This window comes from Lotus japonicus, chromosome 3, assembly GCF_012489685.1.
Source record: "Lotus japonicus ecotype B-129 chromosome 3, LjGifu_v1.2".
Lineage (NCBI taxonomy): Eukaryota > Viridiplantae > Streptophyta > Magnoliopsida > Fabales > Fabaceae > Lotus > Lotus japonicus.
This window is the reverse complement of record NC_080043.1, coordinates 83,418,435-83,443,567: the sequence shown is the minus strand read 5'-3', so window position 1 is coordinate 83,443,567 and position 25,133 is coordinate 83,418,435. Positions and strand designations below refer to the sequence as shown.

At 36.1% G+C, this 25,133-nt stretch overlaps 4 protein-coding genes across 5 annotated transcripts; 1 reads left to right on the top strand and 3 right to left on the bottom strand.

Annotated features, from left to right (window-relative positions):
* Positions 1 to 743: 743 nt before the first annotated feature.
* LOC130746570 (disease resistance protein RUN1-like) lies at positions 744 to 5,269 on the bottom strand. Its single transcript, XM_057599247.1, has 5 exons — positions 4,652 to 5,269; positions 2,936 to 4,031; positions 2,525 to 2,830; positions 1,038 to 2,431; positions 744 to 948 (listed from the first exon to the last, which is right to left on the bottom strand). Exons 1-5 carry the CDS (start codon positions 5,146 to 5,148, stop codon positions 897 to 899), a joined length of 3,345 nt encoding a protein of 1,114 aa, XP_057455230.1. The 5' UTR covers positions 5,149 to 5,269; the 3' UTR covers positions 744 to 896.
* Positions 5,270 to 7,185: 1,916 nt separating this feature from the next.
* Positions 7,186 to 14,161, top strand: LOC130746567 (chaperonin CPN60-like 2, mitochondrial). The gene is made up of 17 exons (XM_057599244.1): positions 7,186 to 7,343; positions 7,551 to 7,682; positions 8,072 to 8,231; positions 8,743 to 8,918; positions 9,206 to 9,301; positions 9,378 to 9,482; positions 9,983 to 10,069; positions 10,160 to 10,249; positions 11,390 to 11,470; positions 11,639 to 11,707; positions 11,776 to 11,853; positions 12,799 to 12,894; positions 12,983 to 13,082; positions 13,211 to 13,314; positions 13,414 to 13,519; positions 13,637 to 13,715; positions 13,796 to 14,161. The coding sequence occupies exons 1-17, from the start codon at positions 7,290 to 7,292 to the stop codon at positions 13,899 to 13,901; spliced, it is 1,719 nt and encodes a 572-aa protein (XP_057455227.1). The 5' UTR covers positions 7,186 to 7,289; the 3' UTR covers positions 13,902 to 14,161.
* A 206-nt stretch (positions 14,162 to 14,367) lies between these two features.
* LOC130746568 (LOB domain-containing protein 22) lies at positions 14,368 to 17,196 on the bottom strand. 2 transcript variants are annotated; one of them, XM_057599246.1, is made up of 3 exons: positions 16,154 to 17,196; positions 15,240 to 15,328; positions 14,368 to 14,932 (listed from the first exon to the last, which is right to left on the bottom strand). In XM_057599246.1, the coding sequence occupies exons 1-3, from the start codon at positions 16,975 to 16,977 to the stop codon at positions 14,928 to 14,930; spliced, it is 918 nt and encodes a 305-aa protein (XP_057455229.1). In that variant the 5' UTR covers positions 16,978 to 17,196; the 3' UTR covers positions 14,368 to 14,927. The 2 variants fall into 2 exon arrangements, with proteins under 2 accessions (XP_057455229.1, XP_057455228.1); XM_057599245.1 differs by lacking the exon at positions 14,368 to 14,932 and having other exon boundaries at positions 14,939 to 15,328; positions 16,154 to 17,186.
* Positions 17,197 to 18,587: 1,391 nt separating this feature from the next.
* Positions 18,588 to 22,032, bottom strand: LOC130746566 (mediator of RNA polymerase II transcription subunit 9). The gene is made up of 5 exons (XM_057599243.1): positions 21,550 to 22,032; positions 21,375 to 21,455; positions 20,891 to 20,949; positions 20,729 to 20,808; positions 18,588 to 19,034 (listed from the first exon to the last, which is right to left on the bottom strand). The coding sequence occupies exons 1-4, from the start codon at positions 21,925 to 21,927 to the stop codon at positions 20,751 to 20,753; spliced, it is 576 nt and encodes a 191-aa protein (XP_057455226.1). The 5' UTR covers positions 21,928 to 22,032; the 3' UTR covers positions 18,588 to 19,034; positions 20,729 to 20,750.
* Positions 22,033 to 25,133: the final 3,101 nt, after the last annotated feature.

Sequence of the window (25,133 nt, the reverse complement as noted above, 5' to 3'; positions counted from 1 at the left end):
AAAGTCTCGGCTAAGGCGGAGAAAGGACGTATCGATGCATGCTGAGGCAAAGGAGGTGGAAAAAAGGGAGAAAAATCACTTATATAGGTATCAAAACCACCTAATGTGGTAAGAAGTCACCTAATTCGGAGGAAAAAACTACCAAGCATAAGATTTACCTCCCTAGAGGAGGAGGAACCCATGTGTATTGAAGCACTAAATTCTCAAAAAGTTGGGCCAAGACCATTAAGCGCGCTTTCTCTTATAAAAAAAATAAAAAAATAAAGCGCAACATTCACCAATTCAAGGTCGTCTACAAGGTTAACAATTAGTGCAAGTTCATCACCAACTGAGCGGATTGAACATCGATAATGAAGTGCATCGGAGGTGCCCTTTGTGATGGAGGTGGGGCATTCTTTCAGAGACATTACTTTGACTCATGATCTTGGCATAAGTTCTTCTCAATTTTTGCCAAGCATCAGCACAAGACAACAATTTGAGCAACAAGACCACATGGTCCTAAAGGTGCAAATTAAACATGGTGATCTTGGCGACACAAGTGGAGATAGGCTGGACTAGAGATATGAGCATCATCTTGCTTGAGTTTTTCTGGTGGGCATGGACTGTCTTTGAGAAGATGTAAAATTTGGGAGCACCAGGTTGGATAATTGTTAGCATCAACAAGTGAAGACTTATCTGAGGCAAGGGAAGTAATTGGTGGATCAAAGCTGTGAAACAAACATTAGGCCGATAGTGATACCATGTAGAGAAAGAACTTGAATCTATCTTTCATTAATTTGAATATGTACAAAGTTCTATCAATATAATACATCTAAAAGATTTATCCATCTGCCTCCTATTCTCTGCACGTCTTTAAAACAGCGGCAAGACAGGAGCACCAATATTTCATCTCTTTATTATATGAGCTTTCCACAAAATCCAATATGCAAGAGTTCTTCAAGTGAATGCCTGTTCATAAACAGTACTATTATTTATCTATAAGAGAAAATGCAAGTGTATAAATTACTCATCAGTGCTATGAGTGCTAGGAAGGTTACCTCAAGTCTTCCATTTCTTCTGATTCCAGATTGGAGGAAGTTCCAGAGACATGTTGCTTTAGTTTCTTACTTGGAGGAACCATTTCTTCTTGCTCATCAGATTCTGACTCCTCGACTCTATTTTGGACTGCACCGGCTTCTAATTCATCAATTTCCAGACTTCTCTTGGATTTACACCCTCCCCCTTCCACCAAAATTTGATCTTCTGAGGGGTATAGCCACTGTAACCCACACTCTTTTATTACTGCTTCCTCATTCTCTATATTTTGAGCGAAGAATTCAAATGTAATCTTTGATTTGTAACTGGTTGTCCTGCCATTAATGGCTTTTCTACTTTGTTGAATTGCTTCCATTATCTTCTGGCAACATTGTGCATCATACCATAAAAACACATGATCTGAGACCATTTCCAGTGATGCATGAGAATTAAACCAGATGCTTTCAGCTACAAAGAAACTTGTAATATTGATTTCTTCACCCCAACTAGTTTCTAAGCAGCATTTACATCCGAAACTCCCACCGTATCCAATGTGGCATGATTGGACTTGTGAAAGAACCAAGTAGAAAACAAAACCCCACACATTAGAGGGGAGTTCAATAGTGAAGAGAGCTCGTGTAGAGTGGTAATCAGACCAGTCTTGAAGTTGGTCGCTTCTAGCTGGTAAAAAGTAGCAAACCTTGCCACTTCTTACGGTTTCAAATGCATATGTTTCCTCCTCCTCCTCATCACCATCTTCATCATCATCATTATCCCCATCATCTAGTACTACACCTGACAGTGGTTTTGCTCCAAGTTCAACCCCAACAGTGGCATCTTTCAAAATAGCATGGTATGAATCTCCATTCAATCTTATGCAGTTAGGAATCAGAAAAGTATACTGATGTTTTATGGATGGTTCACTCTTTGAACTTAATATTTCCTCAAGAGATTCGCAGTTCCATACATGGAAGCATTGAATGGACTGCGGAAGCACAGGTATAGATTGAAGCTTTTTACATTTATCAACTTCAAGATGTTGAAGTCGCGGAAGATCCTTAAGGGTTTGGGGCAAGCTTATGATGTTGCAATCATGTAGTCTTAAATACTCTAATGATGATAAGGAAGAGATATTGTCCGGGAGTTGAGACAAGTTATGACAACAGTAAAAAAATAGACGTCTTACACTGCAGAAGCCAGGGCTAGTTAGTACTTTTCTTAAGTTGATCAAAGTGTCACATTCTTGTTTGCTTGAGTCAGAAAGCCTAATTTCACTGGCAAACTTTCCAGGAAGAAGAGGCAAGCCTTGACTGTGGCTGAGTTCTACTAATTTAAGATTTGGGGCTCGGGACAAATTTGAACACTCTTTCAGGCATGTGGAGCAACCTAGGTCAATTTCCTCTAAATTTGGAAGATTCTGTAACAATGTATGAAGACTGAACAAGTTAGTAACTAATATTCATTGTAAATAAACTTCAACTTTAATCAAAGAAACATGAATCATGCATACCTGTACTCTGTGGCAAAGTTTTTCCGCATTGTTGTATGGCAGGGGAAGCTCAACAAGCTTCTCTGAACAAGATTTTGGTGCCAAATATTTTGTTGGAAATCCATCCCACTCAAAATATCTTAAGTTTCTAGGCAAGAATTGAAGACCCTTTGGAAGGTACACACAATTGATTCTTTTAAAGTCTCGTTTGAGGCCTTCAAAAGCAAGTAACCTTAGCTTTTGCATCTTTTCAAATACTTTGGGGCTTAAATTTATATGTTTAATTTGAGCCATGTCTAACCATATGACTTCGACTGCACCAGTTCCCTGATAAATAAAAATTAGAACTAATATTAGTACTTTGTAATAAGTTGCATTTTCTATATAGATACACTTCTCAGAGGAGGGCAAGTCAAGGTATCATTCTCTTACTCTGTTATTTGTCAATACATCACAAACTTCCTCAGGATCCCACAATCTGCTGCGTTGTCCAGGATCTTTAGGAGATTCTTTACGAACAATTTCCCTACCCATTGCTTGTATCAAGTCATGCATTTGTGTGCAATTATTTAAATCAATAGTTATAAGAGCCTTGTCTAAGAGGTTTCTTATCCCGATATCTGCAAAGAAACCACAAGCATTTAATACTTTTGTTACTTTGTTTCTTCCACATCCTTTAAAAAAGCATGCCATGTCAAGAAATATATTTTTATCTGTATCATCTAACTGCTCATAACTCAGTCTCAACACCTTCTGAATTTCTGGATTGGGAATCTCCTTCAGTTTAGATAGTGCACTATCCCATTCTTTTTTACTTTTGGAACGAAGGAATGCTCCCAAAACTTTCAAAGCTAAAGGGATGCCTTTGGCATGAGCAACTGCTTTTTTTGATAGCTCCTCATATCCCTGTTTAGGGAAGGTACTGTTAAAAGCATTCAAGCTGAAAAGCTGAAGAGAGTTTTGATAGCTCATTTTCTTGACTTCATAAATTTCATCAACTTCTCCACTTATAAGCACATGCTTATTTCTAGTTGTCACAATGACTTTGCTACCAGCTCCTAGCCAGTCACGCCCTACTCCAACCAAATTCTGCAGAATTTCTGAAGTATTCACATCATCTAGTACAATCAAAGCTTTCATACGTCTAAGCCTTCTCAGAACAATAGAAGGTATAACCCTGAGAGTGTCAATACCAGCATCTTCTTTTAGTAACTTGGAAAGAAGTCTGTTGCATATGTAATTGACCCCATGCCTTTTCGATTCTTCCGTCACATTCTCTAAGAAGCAACTACCCTGATATTGGGAAGACACATCATGAAAAACAGCAGCAGCAAGGCTTGTCTTGCCAATGCCTCCCATGCCCCAAACTCCAATTATTTGAACCTTAACTGAATCAACTTTTACTAAAGACTCAACTTGGGAATAATTTTCATCAGCTATGAAAGGGCATCTAAGTTCACTTGTGTACTTGAGATCTAGTTTCTGTAAAACCATTTGGATGATGTCTTCAATCAAATCAAGCTCATTCCTAGCACATACAGATAAACAGTTTGTAAATGAAAATAGAATCTACAATTTTGAAACATTTACCAATTTAGGCCCCGTTTGGGAGAGCTTATTTGATTGCATAAGTGCTTGTGCAATATGGCCTACCATAAGCTATTTTGAGCTTATTTTCATAAGCTACTCAGGATAGCTTATGAAAAAGAGCTTATGCTTATATATAGCTTATTTTCAATTTATTTCAATCAATTTTTTAAAATAGCTTATGAATAAGCGTTTATGTCATAATAGCATAAGCGTTTGGGAGAGCTTATTTGAGCTCATCTAATAGCATAAGCGTTTGTGCAAGTGTTTGTTTGTGCAAGTTTTTGGGAGAGCTTATGTAAACAGCTTATGGTAAGCTGTGTTGAGCTTATTTTCATAAGCTACTCAGGATAGCTTATGGAAAAGAGTTTATGCTTATATATAGCTTATTTTCAATTTATTTCAATTTGACCATAAGCCCTTAATTACACCACTAAATTCCACTGACAGAAATAGCAGATAGACATCATTCAAACCCAATTTTGACAAGAAATCAAACAGAAACAAAATGGGTCAAATGAACCTTAAAGCATTAAGGTTAGAGGTCAAGTGTATATGTACCCGTATCCACTAGAATCGAAACCAGGTAAATCTGCAGCTTCAGAGAGAGCATCCTTCCACTTCTGAATCTTGTCCTTCCCCTGCTTCTTGTGTTTCGCCAACGCCGTGCGGTAACTCCCACTCTGCTTCCGCACGTGCGAAGGGTCAACCTGGTAGAACACAGGAATCACAACAACATCTTCATCGTTTCTGTTGCAGTCCATTATCTGAACCAGCTCGTTCAAGCACCATGTGGAAGACGCATAGTTTTCAGAGAAGATAACCAAGAAGAGGGTGGAATCTTTGATGGCTTTCTCGAGTTGTGGCCAGACTTCATCTCCTTTGTCGATCTTGTAGTCTATGTAGGTTTCAATGGAGTTTCTGCATAGAGAAGAATGAAGGTGGCTTGTGAAGTTGGGGCGAGTGTCTTCGCCTCTGAAGCTGATGAAAGCGTCGTGTTTTTTGAGAGGTGGTGAGGAAGAAGAAGAAGAAGAAGAAGAAGAAGAAGCCATAGCCATCAAGGTGTTGTGGAAAAATGCTCTGTTCTGTGGTTACTTGTCTGAAGAATTGATGCTTTTCTTTGTTGACTTTTCCGACGAAAATGGTTTGAAAGCGCGCGACGTACACACGCTTCGAGCTGTGACGTTTGTTGATGGAAAAATACTGGTAGATTTTTTGAACAAGGGGAATCCCATTTTTGTTTGTGGGTCCTCTTTCCTTTCAATAATTATTTGTCCACACCTCATTTAGAGGTGGAAAGAGGTGGAGGAGCAGAGAGATAGAAAGAAAAGAAAAAGTAAGAGAGAGAAAGTCTAAGATGTGATAGATAATAAGAGGAGAGAGATAGAAATAAAAATAGGTGGAAATGAAGTGTATAAATAAGGAGGTGTGTATATATCATTACTCCTACGGCACATATTTTCTGGGCTGTTTTTGGTGAGAAAACATGAGGGGGGGTTATTTTAGGTTAATTGACCAAAATGTCCTTATTATTTTTATTTTATAATATTGAAAAAATTTAAAAATATGAAAAACAATATATAATAATAGTAATAGATATTTTTAATTATTTATAAAAGTTATTTTTTTAATAAAAAGATAATTTTTATATTTTATTTCTTCTTAAGATACTTATGTCATTCTACAAACATATACTTTTCTCTTATCTTTTCACTTTCTCTACAACCAAACAATCTAAATATCATCTCAAATAAATAAAACTTAGTTGACACTATAACTATTAGATTGTTTAGCTCAGTTGACAAATGATATGTTTTATCACTCTCATGTTCTAGGTTCATATCTTCACACCTTACATCAGCATTTAACAGTTATGTCATATTCGTTAGTTGACCAAAACTAATGGGCAGGGCCAGTCCCGACATTTTGGAGGCTCTGGGCAATATTTTTTTTTCTATCGACCCTTTTTTCCTTGCACCGCCGTTTCAGAGTTAATTGATTCACCAATTAATATCCACTTATCTAGTGAATTAGGTAGAAGAACTCAAGGAAACCTTCCACATTCCAATGCTAATTAAGCTCTTAAATATGACCAATAAATATCAAGTTACTTGTATCTGCACGCCTCTCTTATTAATTGTGAACACCTTCAATACAAAAGTACAAAAATGGTCTTTAATGCAACTACTAAATTTTTTTTTGGAAAGTTTAATGAGATTTTTTTTTGCCCCTTCTTTTTGGAGGCCTTGGGCTGTGTGGGTCTGCCTGCACAGGCCCAAGGCCGGCCCTACTAATGGGGACTAACTTGACTGACGTTTGCATGTTTTAGGACCACAGGCTGGATTTTTAAAGTTTAGGACCGACTTAAATGTGCCTTTTTTTTTTGTCAAACTTAACCGTGCCTGACACTTTTAAATACCAATTTGGCTAATTACTCATCTTTTTTTTTTGTCAAATGAGAAAAGTTTCATTGATAATGAGCAGAATGCCCAACCATGTTACAAGATGAACATAAACAAGAGGCGCTCAAAAGAGCTCAGCATGATGCCTGTACGACTCTACAAGGGGGAACTCAAAGTAGTTCCACCTGCAACAGCAAAGAGTGATACAACAAAGCAAACCAGATAAAACTTTAAACCCAGGCATACCACTCATGCTAGAACCAATAATCAACAAACTAAAGACCTACAGAAACACTACAATCCTCAGTAACATCAGTGAGTAAAAATTACATTTAGAATGGTGTGTGTCTTCCTTTTATACTTGACCACTCAAATTGTGCAGCTCACGACTCTGCCGGAGTTGCCTTCTAAAGAGCCTTATTCAAATAAGCCATACATGACTTCAACGGCCCAAAGGGTAGCCAAGTCAACAACACCGACATTTAGGAAAAGAGGGATATGTAGATCTGACCAGAAACAGGCTAATTAGTAATTACTCCTCCTTGTAAGTTGTAAGTATTTTGCACGTTCAAAAAAAAAAGTTGTAAGTATTCAATTTGGGCTAGGCCATAATGTCTGTTTACAGATTATGGGCCGGGCAAAGCCGAGATGGAATTTTCCAGAACCCTACCGGACCCAGAAAACAAAACCCGAAATCTTAAACCGTTAAACCCTCCCGAATTCTCTGTAAAACCTTGTGTTTCTTTCTGATCTCTGACTTCACCACTCTCCCTGAGTTGCCAATTCACTTCAATTCAATGTATCGATTGGCAGCTAAACTAGCTTCTTCCACCTTAAAGAACAACAACCCCGTAAGACCAACACCACTCATGTTTCAATCTCACTTTCTTCTTATGTTCCTGCACCTGGATAACTCACCATGTTCCTGTTTCACTGTTACTACTTTTTGAAACACATTCAATTGACATTGTTTTGTTTGTAATATGGTTTCTTAGTTTGGTCTGTGGTTTCATCATTTTATTTTGATTTGATTTTTTATTTCTTGAAATGTGGGGCAGGTGTATAGGGGGGTGTTGTCAAGAAGAAATTATGTGGCCAAAGATATCAGCTTCGGGGTCGGGGCTCGTGCTGCTATATTGCAGGGTGTCTCTGAAGTTGCTGAGGCTGTCAAAGTTACCATGGGACCCAAGGTGTGATTTCTTATACATGCTTGTTGCAGCAAGTGGTACCTTATGGTAGTGTTTGATAGTCAGGGTAGGGTAGGACTTGGATAGAACACAACATATGGGTTTTGTTCTATATTTAAGTTCATAATTTCATATTAAAAAAAGAACTAGAATAGAACAAGACATAATGTAAAAATAATATTATTAATGAAGTGTACATTTTAGTTTCATTGAAAATGTAGAATTAAATTGTGTGTTGATGGACCTATGGAACTTAGTATCATTTATTGTTCTAAATTGTTCATTTTTGTTCCTAAGGGTTGTAATGCATTTTGGATGAGAGGTGTTGTTTACTGGAAAAATTGACATGGAAAGTAACTTTTTCCCCCATGTATTTGAATTGGTTGAGTCAGGGTCGCAATGTGATAATTGAGAAAAGCCACAGGAATCCGAGGGTCACGAAGGATGGCGTGACTGTAGCCAAAAGTATCAGCTTTGAAGATAAAGCTAAAAATATTGGTGCTGGTCTCGTCAAGCAGGTGGCGAAGGCTACCAACACTGCTGCTGGAGACGGTGATTACTTTTCTTTGAATTTTTTTATTTTTTACCTCAAAAGTGTTGGATGAGAGTTTATTGGGAATTTTCTTAGATAATAATGCTTCAGCATAAGTCCTACAAGCAGCTTTTTGGACACCAAAAACCAGGAAAATTTTCAAATGTTGGGGCAATTGATAGATAGTTGTTTCTGAAGTAGTTAGTAGTCGTTGACGCAGTCCTTCAGGATGATGTTTCATACAACACATTTGGTATCTAATTTGCTTAAGTAATCTGAAATAACTAATGTTGCAGAAGGAACACACACACACACACACATATATACAAAGAAGTAGATTATGTCCAATGGTGGCTATCATACTTGATTTTACACAAATTATCTGATATTTAGAAACATTTGAAAATAATCTCTTTTAAAAACTTCCACCTATCCGATGCTGACCTCATCTAGCCATTGTCGATTCCCCTTCTTGTTGGCTCTTTTATTCCCTTCAGATCTTACAAGTCTATGTTTCTTCTCTGATTTTAGGTACAACTTGTGCAACTGTTTTGACTCAGGCAATACTCACAGAAGGTTGCAAATCTGTTGCTGCTGGAGTAAATGTCATGGATTTGCGTAATGGAATAAATAAGGCAGTTGCTGCTGTAATTACTGATTTAAAAAGCAGAGCAGTAATGATAAGCACACCTGAAGAGATAACCCAGGTGAAAGAATTCTCAAAAAAACATTCCCTCAGCTGAATGACTTTTAAGAATTTGATTACACTAGAATGCTTCTTTACTCCCCTCCTATAATTAATTTTAGTTCTGCAGCTCTTGAATAATTTTGGCATTTACAAATTGCAATTGATTTGCGCAATCAGTGTGTGTGTGTGTGTAAATAAAAATCAGGTTGTATGGCTACTTGTCTTCCTGATATATGTTTAGTGCCACACATTATACTGGGTTGTATTCTGATTGTTTGTTATTCATTTCCCTTATATGACTGGTAGGTTGGAACCATATCTGCTAATGGGGAGCGTGAAATTGGAGAATTGATAGCAAGAGCAATGGAGAAAGTCGGGAAGGAAGGAATAATCACTGTTGCTGTAAGCAACTTTGTCTTTGTTTGTGAACTTATGACTAAACCTCTGCCCAGGTTGTCTAAAATTTTAAAGCTTTCAGGACGGAAATACGTTTGAGAACGAGTTGGAAGTGGTAGAAGGAATGAAGCTAGCTAGAGGCTACATATCTCCTTATTTTATTACTGATCAGAAGACCCAGAAATGTGTAAGCACAGACTTATTCTTTTGTCACTAACATATGTCAAACCTTCTTAAAAAATTGCAATAGCATGTTGTCTTGTGATAAATTTAGATTAACTATTTAAGATGGTAGATTTACGGGCAGTTTTCTTTTGTTTATTTTTAATATGCATTGCATAGTCTCCTTCCTCTGCTGTGAAGTTAATGCTTCTAGAAAGCCGTATTGTTAGATGGTTAAACCATCTTACTATCATCATGTGGTCATGTTTTAGAGACATAGAATTTTGGCTCATTAACCTGAAGCCTATAATATTTTTTCAATATCTTAGTAATGATTTTTTGTTGATATTTGTTCTTCATAGCTTCATTCTAAGCCATAGAATCGATTAGTTAAATTTATTAGCTTCGGTTCATTCAGTTGTGTACGATGCACATCATAAAAACATAAAATTCATTCAATTTAGTTAATTTACTTGGTTCATTTGTATTTGTGATATTAATGACTGAAATTCCCTTTTTTGCTAGGAATTGGAGAACCCCTTTATCCTCATCCATGACAAGAAAATTTCAGACATAAATTCACTGTTGAAAATATTGGAGCTGGCAGTCACGGTGGATAAGCCAATCTTGATTCATTGTGCTCATTTTCAATTGTAATTTAAATATTCTCATCATTTACTTTTCTATTTTAACGTTGACCAGAAAAAAAGACCACTCCTAGTTGTTGCGGAAGATGTTGAAAGTGATGCATTGGCTATGCTCATACTCAACAAGCATCATGCTGGGCTTAAGGTGATTATGTGACATTTATCTTGGTTTTAATTCCTGCTACCTTATGGTTCAGTAACCTTGAATGCTGGATTCACGCCTTTCTGATTTAAGATTTGTTTCATCGCAGTAACTAATAATCATTGACTTCTAGTTGGTGATCTTTTATGCTACTGCCTACAACTTGGATTTTGCTTTCTTGAGTTGCTTTCCTGCCTTTCTGTTTTCCTTGCTTTCATTTTGTGCTGGGTTTTACATGAGCATAAGTAGGCAGAAGTAAGATGAACCACATAATAATAAACACTGATGAGAGAGTAACTGTAATTTCCAATTTAAACAATTTAAAGCCAATGCCAACTACAGGTAATATAAGGGAAGTAGTTTGAACTGTGTGTCTGTTTACTGTCATCATCTTACTTTATATCTGAGCATACTTGACAAGTATTCCAAGTTTGTTAGAGAGCCCCAAATATTGATAGTTAGTTACAAACAAGGCTGTTAAGTATATCAATAGCTAGTTAGAACAATTAGTTAGTTAATTAGAGAGGTCTGGAGGATGGGGGTGGTTTAACTTGAATAGGAGTTAAGGTGGTAGAGAAAGCGGGATTCAGATTTTTAGAGCAGTGGCTCCGATGTAGAAAGGGAAAGTAAACCCTTGAAGGAGAGATTTCTCTCCTTTTTCACTTTTCATTCAGCAATAGATTTTTTCTTGTTCATTTTATTTTCCATTGCATTCTTCAATTCTGGTTTGTCGGTTCCTATCAAAATCTCAATTACATTCAAGATTTCATTTAGTTAGGTTTGAGATATATTGTTGAAAAACTTTTAGGAATTTCAAGTTAAATATGTTTTATATAATATTATACACACAAGCAAGTGGATAATATTACTTAAGCTGTTCATAATACTGAAATATTTTATGTATAATTTAGCAACTTTAGAAGAATTTAGGATAGTATAGGTGGACTTTGTGGTAGTACCTTTTTAGTGGTACAGATTTGTTCTTTTCTAGTTTATGTTTTGTTTTAGGTGAATTGTATTTATGTTCTGTAAGAACTAAGAAGTATTATGTGCTTGTCCTTTATCTTGTTGTGCTACTTGAAACTTGATTTTGTATATCCTTGTTTTCTACTTTCTGTATTTTAAGTTTCTTGTATTTTCCAGGTTTGTGCCATAAAAGCTCCTGGCTTTGGGGATAGCAGAAAAGCAAATTTAGATGACCTTGCAATTCTTACTGGAGGAGAGGTGATTCTCTACCCACATTTTACTTATCAACTATTGCATTTATGTTCTTGTTGTGGTTGTGCTTTTATTATTTAAAAAAATTTAAGCAAAGACTTATTCACACTTGGTTTAGCGATTGGTACTACAGCTTGTTATGATCAAAAAGATGATTGATGAATTTGAAAACAGGTCATCACGGAAGATCGCGGTTTTACTCTTGACAAAGTCCAACCAGAATTGCTTGGCACTGCAAAAAAGGTATGTGGCTTTAAGTAGCCTATAGTTCTTCAAACTGTTACATATGCATCTAACTTAATAATCAACAGGTTACTGTCTCCATCGATGACACTATCATTCTACATGGTGGTGGGGATAAGAAGCTCATTGAAGAGAGATGCGAGGAGGTATCTTTCTCTACTTTTTTTAAAATATTGTAATTTACGTGCAATTTTTTTTTAGGTTTTATTCATTTAACTGAATGATATTTATAGGTTCCTGTTACTTGCATAATTTTTGTAATGGAAAGAATTGCTGGGTTCTTACTTAGGCCTTTGATAGCTGGTGATTAATAAAAAGGGCTTACTCTTCGTAGTTGAAAAAATAGATAGAGCCTATTTGGATACATACTTATTTGGCAATAAGTGCTCTTTGGTTTGCATCCAAACTGGTACATAGTCAAGAAGGGATAATCCCCCACTCAACTGATTGTAATATTTAGAGTAAGTTAAGATTTTTGTTATAGAGAAGAGGGCAAGGAACCAGATTAGGGAAGGTCTGGGTTCACGAGGAAGTAGGGTTAAGGGTCTCTCAAATGCAGAGTCAGTTTGCGTAAGCATCATCTTCTACCTCTGAATCATTGAAATCAGAGGGAAGTCTAAGGAATGATACACCAATACACCATATTCCGCAATTCTCCCATTTTTATTCTATTTCTGATCCAGTTCTACGAGCCTTTCTACATATGCATTTGGAGCCTTTTTTTTTTGTCTTCGTAATCCTATTCCATCTACATGCAGTACTACATGACAAAAGTGTCTTGTTGTGATTTATTTTCTTTTGGATCTCACAAACAATATATTATATGATTGGTGGGTTCATTCCCTGAAGTGTTTGTCGTACAAGTTTCTGTTTTGCAATCATGTGCATCAAGTGATGTCGATTGAGCACCTTAGGATCATTATTGTACATAACATTGTAACTTCATTTTAAAAGTTGACAGACCATAAACAGTTTAACCTGACTCAGTTTAGATTGCCTCCATGTGGCTTGTATGGACATAAGTAGTTCAATCAGTACAAACTTTTTTTGGGCACTTTTCTGATGTTGAATAAGCATATATCAATTTGCAGCTTAGGACAGCTATGGACAAGAGTTCTGCGACGTTTGATAAAGAAAAAGCACAAGAACGACTTTCAAAACTCTCTGGTGGTGTTGCTGTTTTCAAAGTTAGTCCTTCATCCTAAGTGACACCAGTTTGTGATATTTAATTTGTATTCATGACCTCACATGGAAGATGGAACCAAACATCTACAGGTTGGGGGGGCTAGTGAGTCAGAAGTCGGGGAAAGGAAAGATAGAGTGACAGATGCGTTAAATGCCACAAGAGCAGCGGTAGAGGAGGGTATTGTTCCAGGTAACTCATTTTGTCCTTTCTGATGGGATAAAAGGTATGCGGTGGGGGGCATACCTTTGTATTCTTGTCCACATTATTAGAATATCACCAATTAAAGTCGCTACATAATTGTTTTACTCATTACTCAGGTGGTGGAGTCGCTCTCTTATATGCTACCAAAGTCTTGGAGAACCTTGAAACTAAAAACGAGGATGAGAAAAGAGGAGTACAGATTATTCAGAACGCACTTAAGGTTGTACCACTTGCTGCAAACTACTTTACTTTTTGTCACATAAAGGCCTCTCTTCCTTCTCTATTTTGACTTGTTTACTTGCTTGCCAATTTTTCATAGGCTCCTACAGTCACAATAGCTGCAAATGCTGGTTTTGATGGTTCTTTAGTTCAAAACAAATTGTTGGAACAGGATGATCATAATTTGGGTTTTGATGCTGCTAAAGGTTTGTAACCATTTTACATACTTAAAATTACACTGGACTATCATCATAAAATGTTTTTAAGTTATCTTTTTTATGCTTAAAGCAAAAAGAATGATGGTGCTTGTTTTGTTAAAGCAGGAACCTATGTTGATATGGTGAAGGCTGGAATTATAGATCCTCTGAAAGTTGTTAGAACAGCTCTGGTAGATGCTGCCAGGTAAAAATCGTATTATGGCATTCCAATTTCTCTGCATGGATTTTGTATTATATGTTGAACTATTTTTTGTCCTCGTTCAGTGTGTCATTGCTACTTACGACCATGGAGGCAGCTGTGGTGGAGAACCCGAATAACAAAAATAAATCGCCAAGCCCGGTAGCGGATATGGATGATTTGGACTATTAACCTGCTTTACCAAATGATGAAAGCAATTTTGTGTATCAATATTAGAGTCTTTTATCATTTCTTTTAAGTGGCCATGGTTGAAATTATGAAACCTACTATGTCTCATTCTAGTTATCATCTTCAATTGGATAAAGATGATAACTTGCCCCATTCTTTAGGTATCATTCATCATCCCATGTAGCTTGTATCAAAATTCATGTAACAAGGTACAAAATTAAAAAAAAATGTTTCTAACCCCGGTTTTTTTCTGCTACGATTTAGTCACCAAATGTCCAAATTACATTTCCAGTTTCGTTCTTGTTTTTATCATTCAATTAGTTACTACTTGCTTTTGTTTTTCAAATTAGTTATACTTGCTTCAATAGCCATGTTGCTTGTTATTGTTATGGTTTAAAAGACTAGTAAATGCTTATAAAAAAAAGGCTAGTAAATAAGTTTAGACTGGCACTTCAAAAGTAAAGCAAGAGTCCCTTTCAAAAGTCTTAGAAGCCATGAGGTTTTACAAGAAGACAGATAGGTTGGTCACCTAAACAATACTAACGCTCTACACCTCTCTATCTTCCTCATTTTATCGTATTACATCCATTTTTTCTTTCTTTTCTGTTGGAACCTATTGGATATCTACCCCAACATTTTCCATTTAGAAATTAGAGGCTAGGAGTAGGAGCGTCATCGTTATGCATGTTCGCAGCCAAACATGAATGCAAGCATCATGCCTTGCAGTCTCCAACTTTGGCATGAAAATGATTTGATTGACATCTCTTTCAACCTCCATGTGTGTTAACAATCTGGCAAAAACTTTAAGTGCAATTCATCTGTTACATGCCAATATCAAAATCATACATTGTTTTGTGTGTTCTGAATTTTCCTTATTGTTTTAGATGTGCCAAAAACAATTCTATTTAGGACCCCAACTTGATACCAATCCGTAATGGCACTGCAAAAAGAAAAAATTCCTTGTATTCTTCAGCTTATTTCTCTTAAGCCAAAGCTTGGGGAACTTTCTGCTTCTTACGTCAAAAATGTTTACTCTGTCAAAAGATATTGCATTGAATCAGACCAAATCTGTTCATTCCTTCCATTGAATCAGACCTCTAATAGAGAGGATGGTATTATTTTCTTCTCAGAAGAAAAATTAATAATAATAAAGAATTCAACATCCTATGAAAGAAACAGTAAAGCTATAGCCGTTGCAAAATTTAAACCTCGCTCGAAATGGTTTGGGCAATAATCCTAAGGACAACAAAATGAATGTGAAGAAAGAATCTTCTACAATCTATGCTAAGTAACACCTTGATCAGCTAGTACAATTTGTGAGAGTGAACAAAGTTGCTGCACCTTTCAGATCATGGTCTTGGGCTTGCTGCATGCAATCAGCCTCCGCTTTTATCACCGTGTCGTCTATCTTAAACAAAACTGCTTCATCACTGCAAAATGAAAATTATTCAAGCCAGAAACTTAATCTTGTTAGAACATCATATATATGCACCATATCAGTGATAAACCACATATAATAAATTCAATTCATCATATTTATTTATTCTCTTGGAACTAATGAACCCAATTTTGTTCCTAGATCACAACATATCCCATAAATCTCAAGTTAAATAATTAAATATGGAACCCTAGATCCCATATCTTAAAATTTGGTTCGTTTCCATTACCAAATGATAGAATAGGAATAAAGGTAATAAACACAAAACCTAATTACATCATAATTATAGCAAATTAAACCTAGAATATTCCTATTATATCACCAACAACAACAATGTGTTTCCGAGTGGAAGGTACTCAGATCTCTTGAGCATATGGTCCTAAAATCGATATTTAGATTAATGTATATGAAAAAATATGGTTAAGAAGGGTTCCCACTTTGGTACCCAATGGTCATCCGAGAGATTAATCTCTCACCTATCAGGTGAAAGATACCCTCGGAAACCAAAAAATTGGATTAGGTATACTCTAACTTTTAGGGGAAAGATCGATCAACATATCTCTAATCAGTCAATATGAAACATTAATACTAGATGACTTGTGGTCCACAACTACAATTGCCCCCACAATGTCACGTATTTTGGAGTTACCCTAGCGACATTGAGACCATAATTACAGCCGTATCAATCTGCATTTGCGATGCTACAATTTAAAACGAAGACTAGATGCGTGCAATCATTACGAAATTAAGTTAATTGCATCACATATAGACATGCATTTAATTAATAAAGCTAGCAATAAACAAATGAACACATTACCTATGAACTAAATCTTCAGAATCGAATCCTCCTAACTCATTACTTCTTTCATGATCAGAAGGCATGTCAAGCATTGGCTTGTGATCATACTCATCGCTTGCATTACTACTCTGCCCCTGCAACGAGAGCGATGAAAGGGACATAGAATTGTGCATAGCCCACGTGTTAATATGTTCTTGCAAAGGGGTAGAGCAGCCATTTTCATTATTAACCCCAGTAGCTTCATGCACCATCACATACTGATCCTGTTGTGGCTGCACTTGTTGATGAGGATAATGATTATAAGATGCAGGTTGGTTGGTATACAAACTCAACGGATCTGTCACATTATTCATCACATGATCAACACCATAGACATGTTGTTGATGTTGGTGTTGTTGTTGGGCTTGGGCTTGAGCTCTGAAAATGGCTAGCTGTTGAAGGATGAGGTCGAGTTCCGCGGTGTGGTACTCGATCTGAGCCTGCAGGTCCTGGATGTACTTATAGCAGCCGCCGACCGGATCGGTGGCGCGCATGTCAGCCTGGAAGATAATGGTGCGCATGGCTTGATCCTTCAGCGGAGGGTCAAGGTACTTGATGATTTTGGTGATGTTGCTGACGCCAAATAGCTTGTGAGCGTTGAGGAATTGGTGCTGGCGGTCGTGGGGGAAATACGGCGCGAGGATGCAGTCCGGCGCGCATTTCCGGCGTTGGTACTTGCATGCGGCGCATGCCTGAGTGGTGCTGCCGCTGCTGAGTCTGCTACCATTTCTTGATGAGTTGGTGATGGTGGTGGTGGTGGTGATGGTGCTGTTGTTGTGGCTGTGGTTGTGGTTGTTGTTCATAGTGAAATGGGAAAATAAGAAGGAGGTGAAAAAAGGAGGTGAGGGTGAGATATCAGCTGCGTCTCCGGCGGGGAAGGTAATGCAGTTTTTGATAGGAAGGGACTTTTTCTGCTGGGGCTTTAATTTCTCTCCCCTTATTTTCTCTGCTTTGTTCAAGGAATGGAATGGAAACAAGGGATGGAGAGAAATTATGGGAGGAGAGACAGATAGATATATAGATTCAATTAGACAGGTGTTGTAACAGATTGAACTGATATTTTTGGACTGTGGAATGTTGTTATGGAGCTTCTTGACTTCTTGTTATAAGAAATTATATATTTGTTTGGCATGTGTTTCTATTTTTTTACCCTTTATTCAAACAATGTTGCAAGAGTTTCATGTGTTTGCTTTATTTGAAGTGTTATTGGATAATCATGGAGCCTAACAATAGTACTTACCATTGCTCTTTTTTACTTTTTGCTTTTTGAGGGAGAAGAAGAAATAAAATGACATGATAATAGATAGTGGGATGTCTTATCTTAGCTAGTGTAATTTACAAATTCATGGTCTTATATCTTAGCTAGTGCAATCAACAAAGTCTAAAGTTCAAAAAAAAAAAACAAAGTCTAACAAGTAATGCACCAAGGTAATACCTCAAGATGATTATCGATTATTAATTATTATATATCTATAAATTTCAAGCTGCATATAGCAATTTGTTCTAGTATAAAAGACATAATTAGAATTTATTAATTGTGAAAGCCGATTCAACCAATTTGTTGGTGAGGTGAAAAACGAATCCGGTCAACACGAGGAAAGTGGTGATTCAATAACTAATTCTCAATCGTTGAATAGGTTTAAAAATTAAAACCACTTGAATTAACTCAAATTTTTTTACTTTAATGATGTTTTCTAGCATACTCAAACTCTTGATTCAAATGGTACATACTTGATTTTTCTTAAGCAATGTTTTGAATTTAAATTTTGTAAATGAAAAAAATCTCACGGAGCTCCACCATGATGTAGATGTTCACGGCTCGAACATGATTGTCTCCGTGAAAGATACATCTAAGCACAAACTTCAAATTTACTCACACCTACATAGAGATGGCAAGAAAGGAGATGATAAAAGAAGAGTGATAAAAAGATAAAATATGTGAAAATGAGATGAAAAAAATAGAGTATGAACAGTGAATGTATAAAATCTCATTTCGTATTTTTTCTCATGCATAACATTTTTATTGCAAAATGATTCATAGCATGAAATCTTTTGCAGAAACTCGGATATAAAACTTCTTTGGTACAAGGAATTTCATACCAAATAGTAGCGCTCCTTTTTGTAACTTCAATCCTCCTTTCTTTTTTACATAAAGAGAAAATAAGGACTCAACTAAATCATATAACTAGTTTAATTTGACAAAATCTCACTCAAAAGTAAGTGATATCCAGAAATTTTCAAATGATGAAGAGAAAATGTATTAAAAAATATGTTGAAGTGCATCACTACTACATCTCATTCATACAATATTATTTTGGATCTCACGCCTTCAAGAATCTCTCACAAATTAATAGAAGTAAAAGAATATAACACTAACTATTTTATCATAGATTCATAATACTCTTCTACCAAAAACAGCAAATTTACATGTGCCTCGCATCCATTAAATTATGATTTTCTTATTTAGTTTATATTCTATAAAAGAAAATTCTGAAATCCACTACTGGCAAGTCCTTATCCAACATTAGAAAAGTACAGAGCATGAGCTAACCATTATACCAGTTACATTGTATTCCTACAAATTACCAAACTAATCATTCTATAATGCCCTGCCTCTCCAATACAGCCAACAGAAGTGAATAGAAAGACACTCAGTCAGGAAATTTTGCTTTGTACTCCTTGACCTTGTTTCATGGATATATCAAGCTCAACAACACCCAGGAGCCAAAACAAGATAAGTAACTTGCAGAATATCTGTCGAATTTTAAATCCGTAGCATAAGCTTTAATCTCCAAGGTAGTTCAGTGCTAAGAGGTTCTCTGGGAACTGAATAGTTTGGATTCCATATCTACACCAAGATCTGGAATATATGATCAAAACATATGATCAAAAACAGGTTCACATTTAACTGGCAATTAATATTGAATCAAAATCACCGATGAGCATCTTGATACTAGATATGGAAGGAAAAATGACCTTTGGAGTCCTCACCCTCATTCTTGCATAAAGTATGTTTTGAGCTCACAATCACAATTACATTTTCCTATTATTTAAAGTTTTAAAAGGGATACAACTACATTTTTAGGAACTATTTGTCAGGGATCCTAACAGTGCCTTAGATCTATATTGAGGGACAACATAAATAGAACAGCAGTTTTTTGTCTAGTTAGTTGCTTCATAAACAATGCTCGGGACTAAAAAACCTGACCAATTTGCCAATGGCTGCACAGAAAAATTCAATGCAATACCCTTTGTGTTGGGGTATGCCTCCTCTAAAGTGAGTGAGCCACTTTAACTGCAAAGTAAGTCATCACGACCATTGATTGAGTTGTTTTGTTGACTTTTCAAAGTAATTCATCACAATTAATGGTTGTGATGACTGACTTTACACTATAGAGAAGTCAAATCTTTTGTGTTGTATATCATTTGTTTTGCACAAAAATGAGCTAAGAAAATAAAAAGACGGGGTCATAGTTATCTCTTTATGCCATGGACAAAAATTTGTTCTCTGGTCTAAAGGGCGACAAAAATTTAGAGTTCTATATGCTATTCCTTAAGCCACTTTTTGCCTACTACTTCAATAATTTATAAAAATCAAACAACAAATTTTTTTATGTCGTCTATTCCCTTAGTTCTTAGCAAACTAAGTTTACATAGAACCATATTTCCTTAAAACAAAGCTGGAAATGAGATTGAGCCAGGAGCCCAGCAATGATAAAATATGCAAATCGGTGAACTGGATTAGAAACCAATTAATAGGATATCTTGAGTTGGGGCCAAGCAATTTTTATGAGAATGCCAGTGTGCTCTGCATCTTATTGGGCTTAAATTTAATAAGAACCATATGTCAGGTCTAAAAACTTTTTCCCCATCTTTCCATTAGATCTTTAAAGAACACATGATATCAGTTTGGAGGGGGAGGATTTAAAATCCAGGAAAGAAATTCTTTAATCAATTGAAAGATACGAAAACATAGAAATCGTGATCTCTTCTCAAACCATAATGCATATATACAATTGAGACTCGACGACTCTGCATCTCTCAAAGGGAGAACAAAAAGTTTATCAATTGATTAAATGTCATTTGTAGCTTCTAAGTTTCTAAAATTTCCTGTGACTCATCAAAACCTAAGAACAGGTGCAGATATAGTTAAACACCATGACCTAAATTCCTGTGATTCATCTAACCTAAGAAAATATTCTTTTTTTTTGGTACATACCTAAGAACATATTCAAAAGCAATAAAGAATATTAAGAGCTTCTTTAGTTTCGTCTTTTATATTCTGTTTTCATTTCCAGTTTCTAGTTTTAATTGTGAAAATTTAAATGAAAACCAATCAGCCCTAAAATTCTTCCAAACGTACAATCATTCATCCTTTAATATTTGAAGACAACATATTTAAAGACAAACCTTTAAGTATTTATCAAGTATCAATCATTTTTTATATAATCAATAGTTAATCTTAATTTCAAGGTAAAAACTGGTGATCGACTCCAAGTAAAACAAGAAAGCTGAGATCTATTGTAAAACAAAACCTCGTTTAAGGTCCCTTACCTATCTGAAAAATAACAGGCTGTTATGGCTCAGACCTAACAAGCTCCTCCACAGATTTCTTGTAATCGGCAATCAAGTCTCTGTCACAAGGGCAAACAAACACATGTATTTAGCATATAGAAACATAATCAAACAGAGATATTAGACACAATTTATACAGACCTGCGCTGATTTAGCAATTGCTCGCTTTCCTCTAGCTTCTTCTTCTGTCCCTCAACCGTCTGCATTCAGCATCCACAAACCACTTAAGTATTAGGTCAAGAATAACCCCATCTTCAAAGTACTAGTAAATGACTTCAATTTTTTAATGTTTGAAGCACAATCCTATTGAGATATCTGATATCTAATCATCATTCTTTCTGCCGGCATCGGTAATTGTAGAGTTTTTTTAATAGCATGGGTTACATGATAAACAAAAATTAGAAATTGAAATCTGTCTATCTATCTATCTATCTATCTATCTATCTATCTATCTATCTATCTATCTATCTATCTATCTATCTATACTGCTAAAACTAAGCAGTATATAATATGCATATAGAGGTTAAACCAAATTAGAACAGAAAACATAAATAACAATCAAAGCACAATGAAAAGAACACATATATAAAGGAAAGGGAAATTTTAGAGAACTGCAAATAAATACCATGGCCTTGGTGCTAATGGAGCCAGAGATTGAGTTCAACAGCTGCTGGCACTTCTCAAAGCGGTTGGTCAATTCAGTGATCTTTTTAACCAACAAAACCAAACAAAAAATTAACACAATTGAATATAAAGAAAATGGGATTAAACAAAATAGTGAAAAGATGATAAATTTATACCAATGCTTCTGATTGCTGATCTGGGGTTCCATGATCGACAACCTCAGCCAAATTCTCCACCAAATGTAAGAGTTGGTAGTGAGAGGCAAGCGATTGATGAATGCTCTGCTGCTGCTGCTGTTGTTGCTGTTGGAGAAGGCGCTGCTGTTGCTGATAAAGCTGCTGCTGCTGCTGTTGCTGTTGTTGTTGAAATTGGGATTGAGATTGAGGTGTTTGTGGTTGCTGAAAAGTTTGTTGTTGTTGTTGATGGAGAAACTGTTGTTGCTGTTGATGGAGATAGAGATTTGGGTCCTGATTGGGTTGAGATTGGGATTGGGTATTGGAATTGTGGGTTGGGATCATGGTCCAGCTTCCTCCAGGAGAAGTGTAATGATCCATCGCTCTCTGCGATTGCTACTCTGAGTTTGCAAAATGATTTTAGGGTTCAATCACACTCTTTTATTTCTTATCAAAACTGTATTTTTTTTACATTGAATTGAATGAATGCCCAAATATAGATTGAAAATATATCTAAATACACATCTAACTCTTTGAGTACGAAAAATATTTGTAATACTTTCTTTACAACACTTTCTCATTGGTAGATTAAAACTTAAGTGAAGTTCCTTGAAATATGAGACGTACATGAACTCTAACCAACTAATAAGAGAGTGTTAAAAAAAGCATTGAAAGGAAAATGTTGCTAGCATTTTATGTAAACAACAATTATTCAAAGTGTAACTATATATAAAACGTTTTGGGAGTGATATTATAAAGCTGAACTTTGATGCTTCTTGGGCAATGTGAAATGCATGTGGCCAGGGAATGGTGGCAAGGAACGAGCGTGGCAAGGTGATGGCGGCATCAACCTCCTATCCGGTGGTGTGCCTTTCGAGCTTGTTGGGTGAGGCTACGACCTTCAAGTGGTCGTTACGGCTAGCGGTGGAGTTTGGTTTCAGGCGAGTGTGCTTTGAGACCGACTGATTTTCCCTGTAACTGTGGTGGAAGCGGGGATTGAAGGGGTTTACTTATTTAGATGCAATTTATGAGAGATTGTTCTAATTTTTATCCTGCTTTTGTATCTTTTGATTTTTGTTTTGTTATGCGTTTGAGTAATTCAGTGGTTGATTTTTTAACTAGGAATGCTTCAACCTACTCCGACCACGTGTGGGTAAAGGAGGTTCTATGAGCAGTTGTCCACTTAATTGATAGTAATGTATTGGTTTCTAAGCCTCATTATGCTTAATGTGTGTGTATATATATATATATATATTTATTTATATATATTTATATATATATATATATATATTTGGTATATTGGAAAGATAAATTGCACTCTCCAGGGATTGATCCCTGGACCTCCCCTACCCAACTCTCATGTCCCCTAACTCTTTACCACTTAAGCTATCATTCGAGGACAATATATTTGATTGTTGGTTTAAAAAACACTACATATTTCACTCTATATATAAAAGGAAAAAGAAAAAAACTACTATTGTATGTATGAGAGATTTCCGAAGTCCCAATTCTTCAAAACTGTCCTCGTCTAGATTCCATTCGATGGTAACACAACCCGGATGAGGGTTACACACCTAGCTCCGCGTACAAATTCTTGACAGATCCTGTAGTAGATGACTTTGGAATTTGGAGGAAAGTTTGGAAGAGCAAAGTCCCTGAGAAATTACGCTTCTTTCTCTGGCTGGTTGTCCATGGTTCACTCCTTACCAATGTTAAGCGTTATCTTTCTCATCTAACGATTAATGCAACGTTCCCTAATTGTGATGCGGAGCATGAGGACTTAGATCATCTCTTTCGCGGGTGCCAGAACGCGCGTCTTGTTTGGAACAGCTTCCGATCGATCCTACCGGCCCCATCACCTTCATTGGACTTTCAAACATGGTTCCTTGATCTGTTGTCACACCGTAACAACGTTCTTGGTGTTGTAGTAATGTGGTGGATATGGCGCTCGCGTAATTGCAGGATTTTCGAGCCACAAGTACCTACCTTGAATCACATTCTGAGGTGCATCCTCCGTGATGAAGCTGTTTGGCGAAAAGTTATGAAGAAACACACGCATGAGCCTAATGCTATTGAGCACGGGGTCGAGAGTAGCAGGGCCATGGCTGTCACTATCACTGTGGATGGGAGCTGAAAGCCACAACTTGGTCGAATGGGGAGTGCAACGGTGATATCGGACCGTAATGGCAGCTTGGTCACAGAGATTTCCAGGAGTGCTAGTCAGGGAAGTGCTTTCCTGGCTGAACTCTTGGCAGTTGAGCTTTTCCTGATGCATGCTTTGGATAATGGTTATACTGCAATTAAATGTTGTACAGGTTGCTCTAGGGTGTTTAGCGCTCTGCAGGCTGCGAGTGATGTGGCTACTTTCTGGAACTGGGATGAAATCAATCGTGTGAGAGTGCTCATGGCAAACTTCGAGGATATTCACCTGGTGTATATTGAGCGCAACAGGAATAACACAGCGGACGCTCTAGCTCGAGAAGCTTGCAAACTTGGGTCACCTGTTCAAGTTTGGCGAAGACCTCCCTCATATGTTTATGCATCGATGTATTTAGATGACATTAGCTAGTTCTTTTCTTTTGTTAATCTATATACTTATTAAAATAAAATCCTTATCCAGAAAAAATTAACACATGGCACCCCCAAAATGATTTTCCTCCCACCCCTCTCTCTGGCTGATAAGTGTCACAGCCAGAGAGACGTGAACAAATTAATTATTACACAAACTGATTACCCCCATAATTTTTGATTATTTGTCCCCTATTAAATGGCATCTCCAAAGTAGAATTAATGCACAACCCAATATAAAGGAGCTATGGATCAACCAAAAGTCCACAACAATGAACTTTGCTATTCCTTGGCTAAATCAGCTTTAATTCAGGGGAAATACTTTGGGCATTAATGTTTGATTGATTCCAACCCATAATAAAATAATTTGGTAAATAAATGTGAGATTTTCTCTAATTAACCAGTATTTCCTTAATTAAACACCAATTTCGAATTAGTTATATTTTATAAAAAAACTGGATTAAGGTTTGTTTTTTAAAAAAACTAATCTCTGTTTGATTTATTTCAAAAAAAAAAATGGAAGAATTGAAGGAAATAGAGCAAATTGAATTCATTCCTCCATATTTTCCCAAAATCCGAATATGAACCGCTAAATTGACGGAGATTTTAAATAAGGAATGATTTAAACCAAATTGCAAATCGTTATTTCCATCAAGTTTTCAAAAAAGGAATGATGGTAATATTTTACAAAACATATTTTAATCAAAGTCAAATAATTAATAGTATCAAATTTTTTTTCAAGTAAAACTGAATAAAATCTTAAGTTTTAATTAAGTTTTGTCTAGAGTCTTAACGGGTGATTATTACTTCAGGAAAAAAATTATAATGAATTAGTTGTCAAATAAAATAAATTGACCTGATTAAAAATTGACACTTAAATTAGAGAGAATTAGTTTTTTTACTATGTGTTAATAATTGACAACCAGATTAGTTGACACTTAATAATTGAAAAAAATAAATTTGACAACCAGATTAAAAATTAACACTTAAATCTATAAAAAAAATTATTTTTTATGTTC

What these genes read in the sequence shown, in the direction of transcription:
- LOC130746570 (XM_057599247.1), bottom strand. Translation starts at nt 5,148, where the DNA reads ATGGCTATGGCTTCTTCTTCTTCTTCTTCTTCTTCTTCTTCCTCACCA. An exon ending in ATGTATTGACAAATAACAGA is followed by an intron (nt 2,831 to 2,935) that starts GTAAGAGAATGA and finishes TTTATTTATCAG; the next exon opens with GGAACTGGTGCAGTCGAAGT. An exon ending in AACTTTGCCACAGAGTACAG is followed by an intron (nt 2,432 to 2,524) that starts GTATGCATGATT and finishes ACATTGTTACAG; the next exon opens with AATCTTCCAAATTTAGAGGA.
- LOC130746567 (XM_057599244.1), top strand. Translation starts at nt 7,290, where the DNA reads ATGTATCGATTGGCAGCTAAACTAGCTTCTTCCACCTTAAAGAACAAC. An exon ending in AAGTTACCATGGGACCCAAG is followed by an intron (nt 7,683 to 8,071) that starts GTGTGATTTCTT and finishes TGGTTGAGTCAG; the next exon opens with GGTCGCAATGTGATAATTGA. An exon ending in GTGGTGTTGCTGTTTTCAAA is followed by an intron (nt 12,895 to 12,982) that starts GTTAGTCCTTCA and finishes AAACATCTACAG; the next exon opens with GTTGGGGGGGCTAGTGAGTC.
- LOC130746568 (XM_057599245.1), bottom strand. Translation starts at nt 16,977, where the DNA reads ATGAACAACAACCACAACCACAGCCACAACAACAGCACCATCACCACC. An exon ending in TCTGAAGATTTAGTTCATAG is followed by an intron (nt 15,329 to 16,153) that starts GTAATGTGTTCA and finishes TTCATTTTGCAG; the next exon opens with TGATGAAGCAGTTTTGTTTA.
- LOC130746566 (XM_057599243.1), bottom strand. Translation starts at nt 21,927, where the DNA reads ATGGATCATTACACTTCTCCTGGAGGAAGCTGGACCATGATCCCAACC. An exon ending in ATCAGCAATCAGAAGCATTG is followed by an intron (nt 21,456 to 21,549) that starts GTATAAATTTAT and finishes TTGGTTAAAAAG; the next exon opens with ATCACTGAATTGACCAACCG. An exon ending in CAATTGCTAAATCAGCGCAG is followed by an intron (nt 20,809 to 20,890) that starts GTCTGTATAAAT and finishes CCCTTGTGACAG; the next exon opens with AGACTTGATTGCCGATTACA.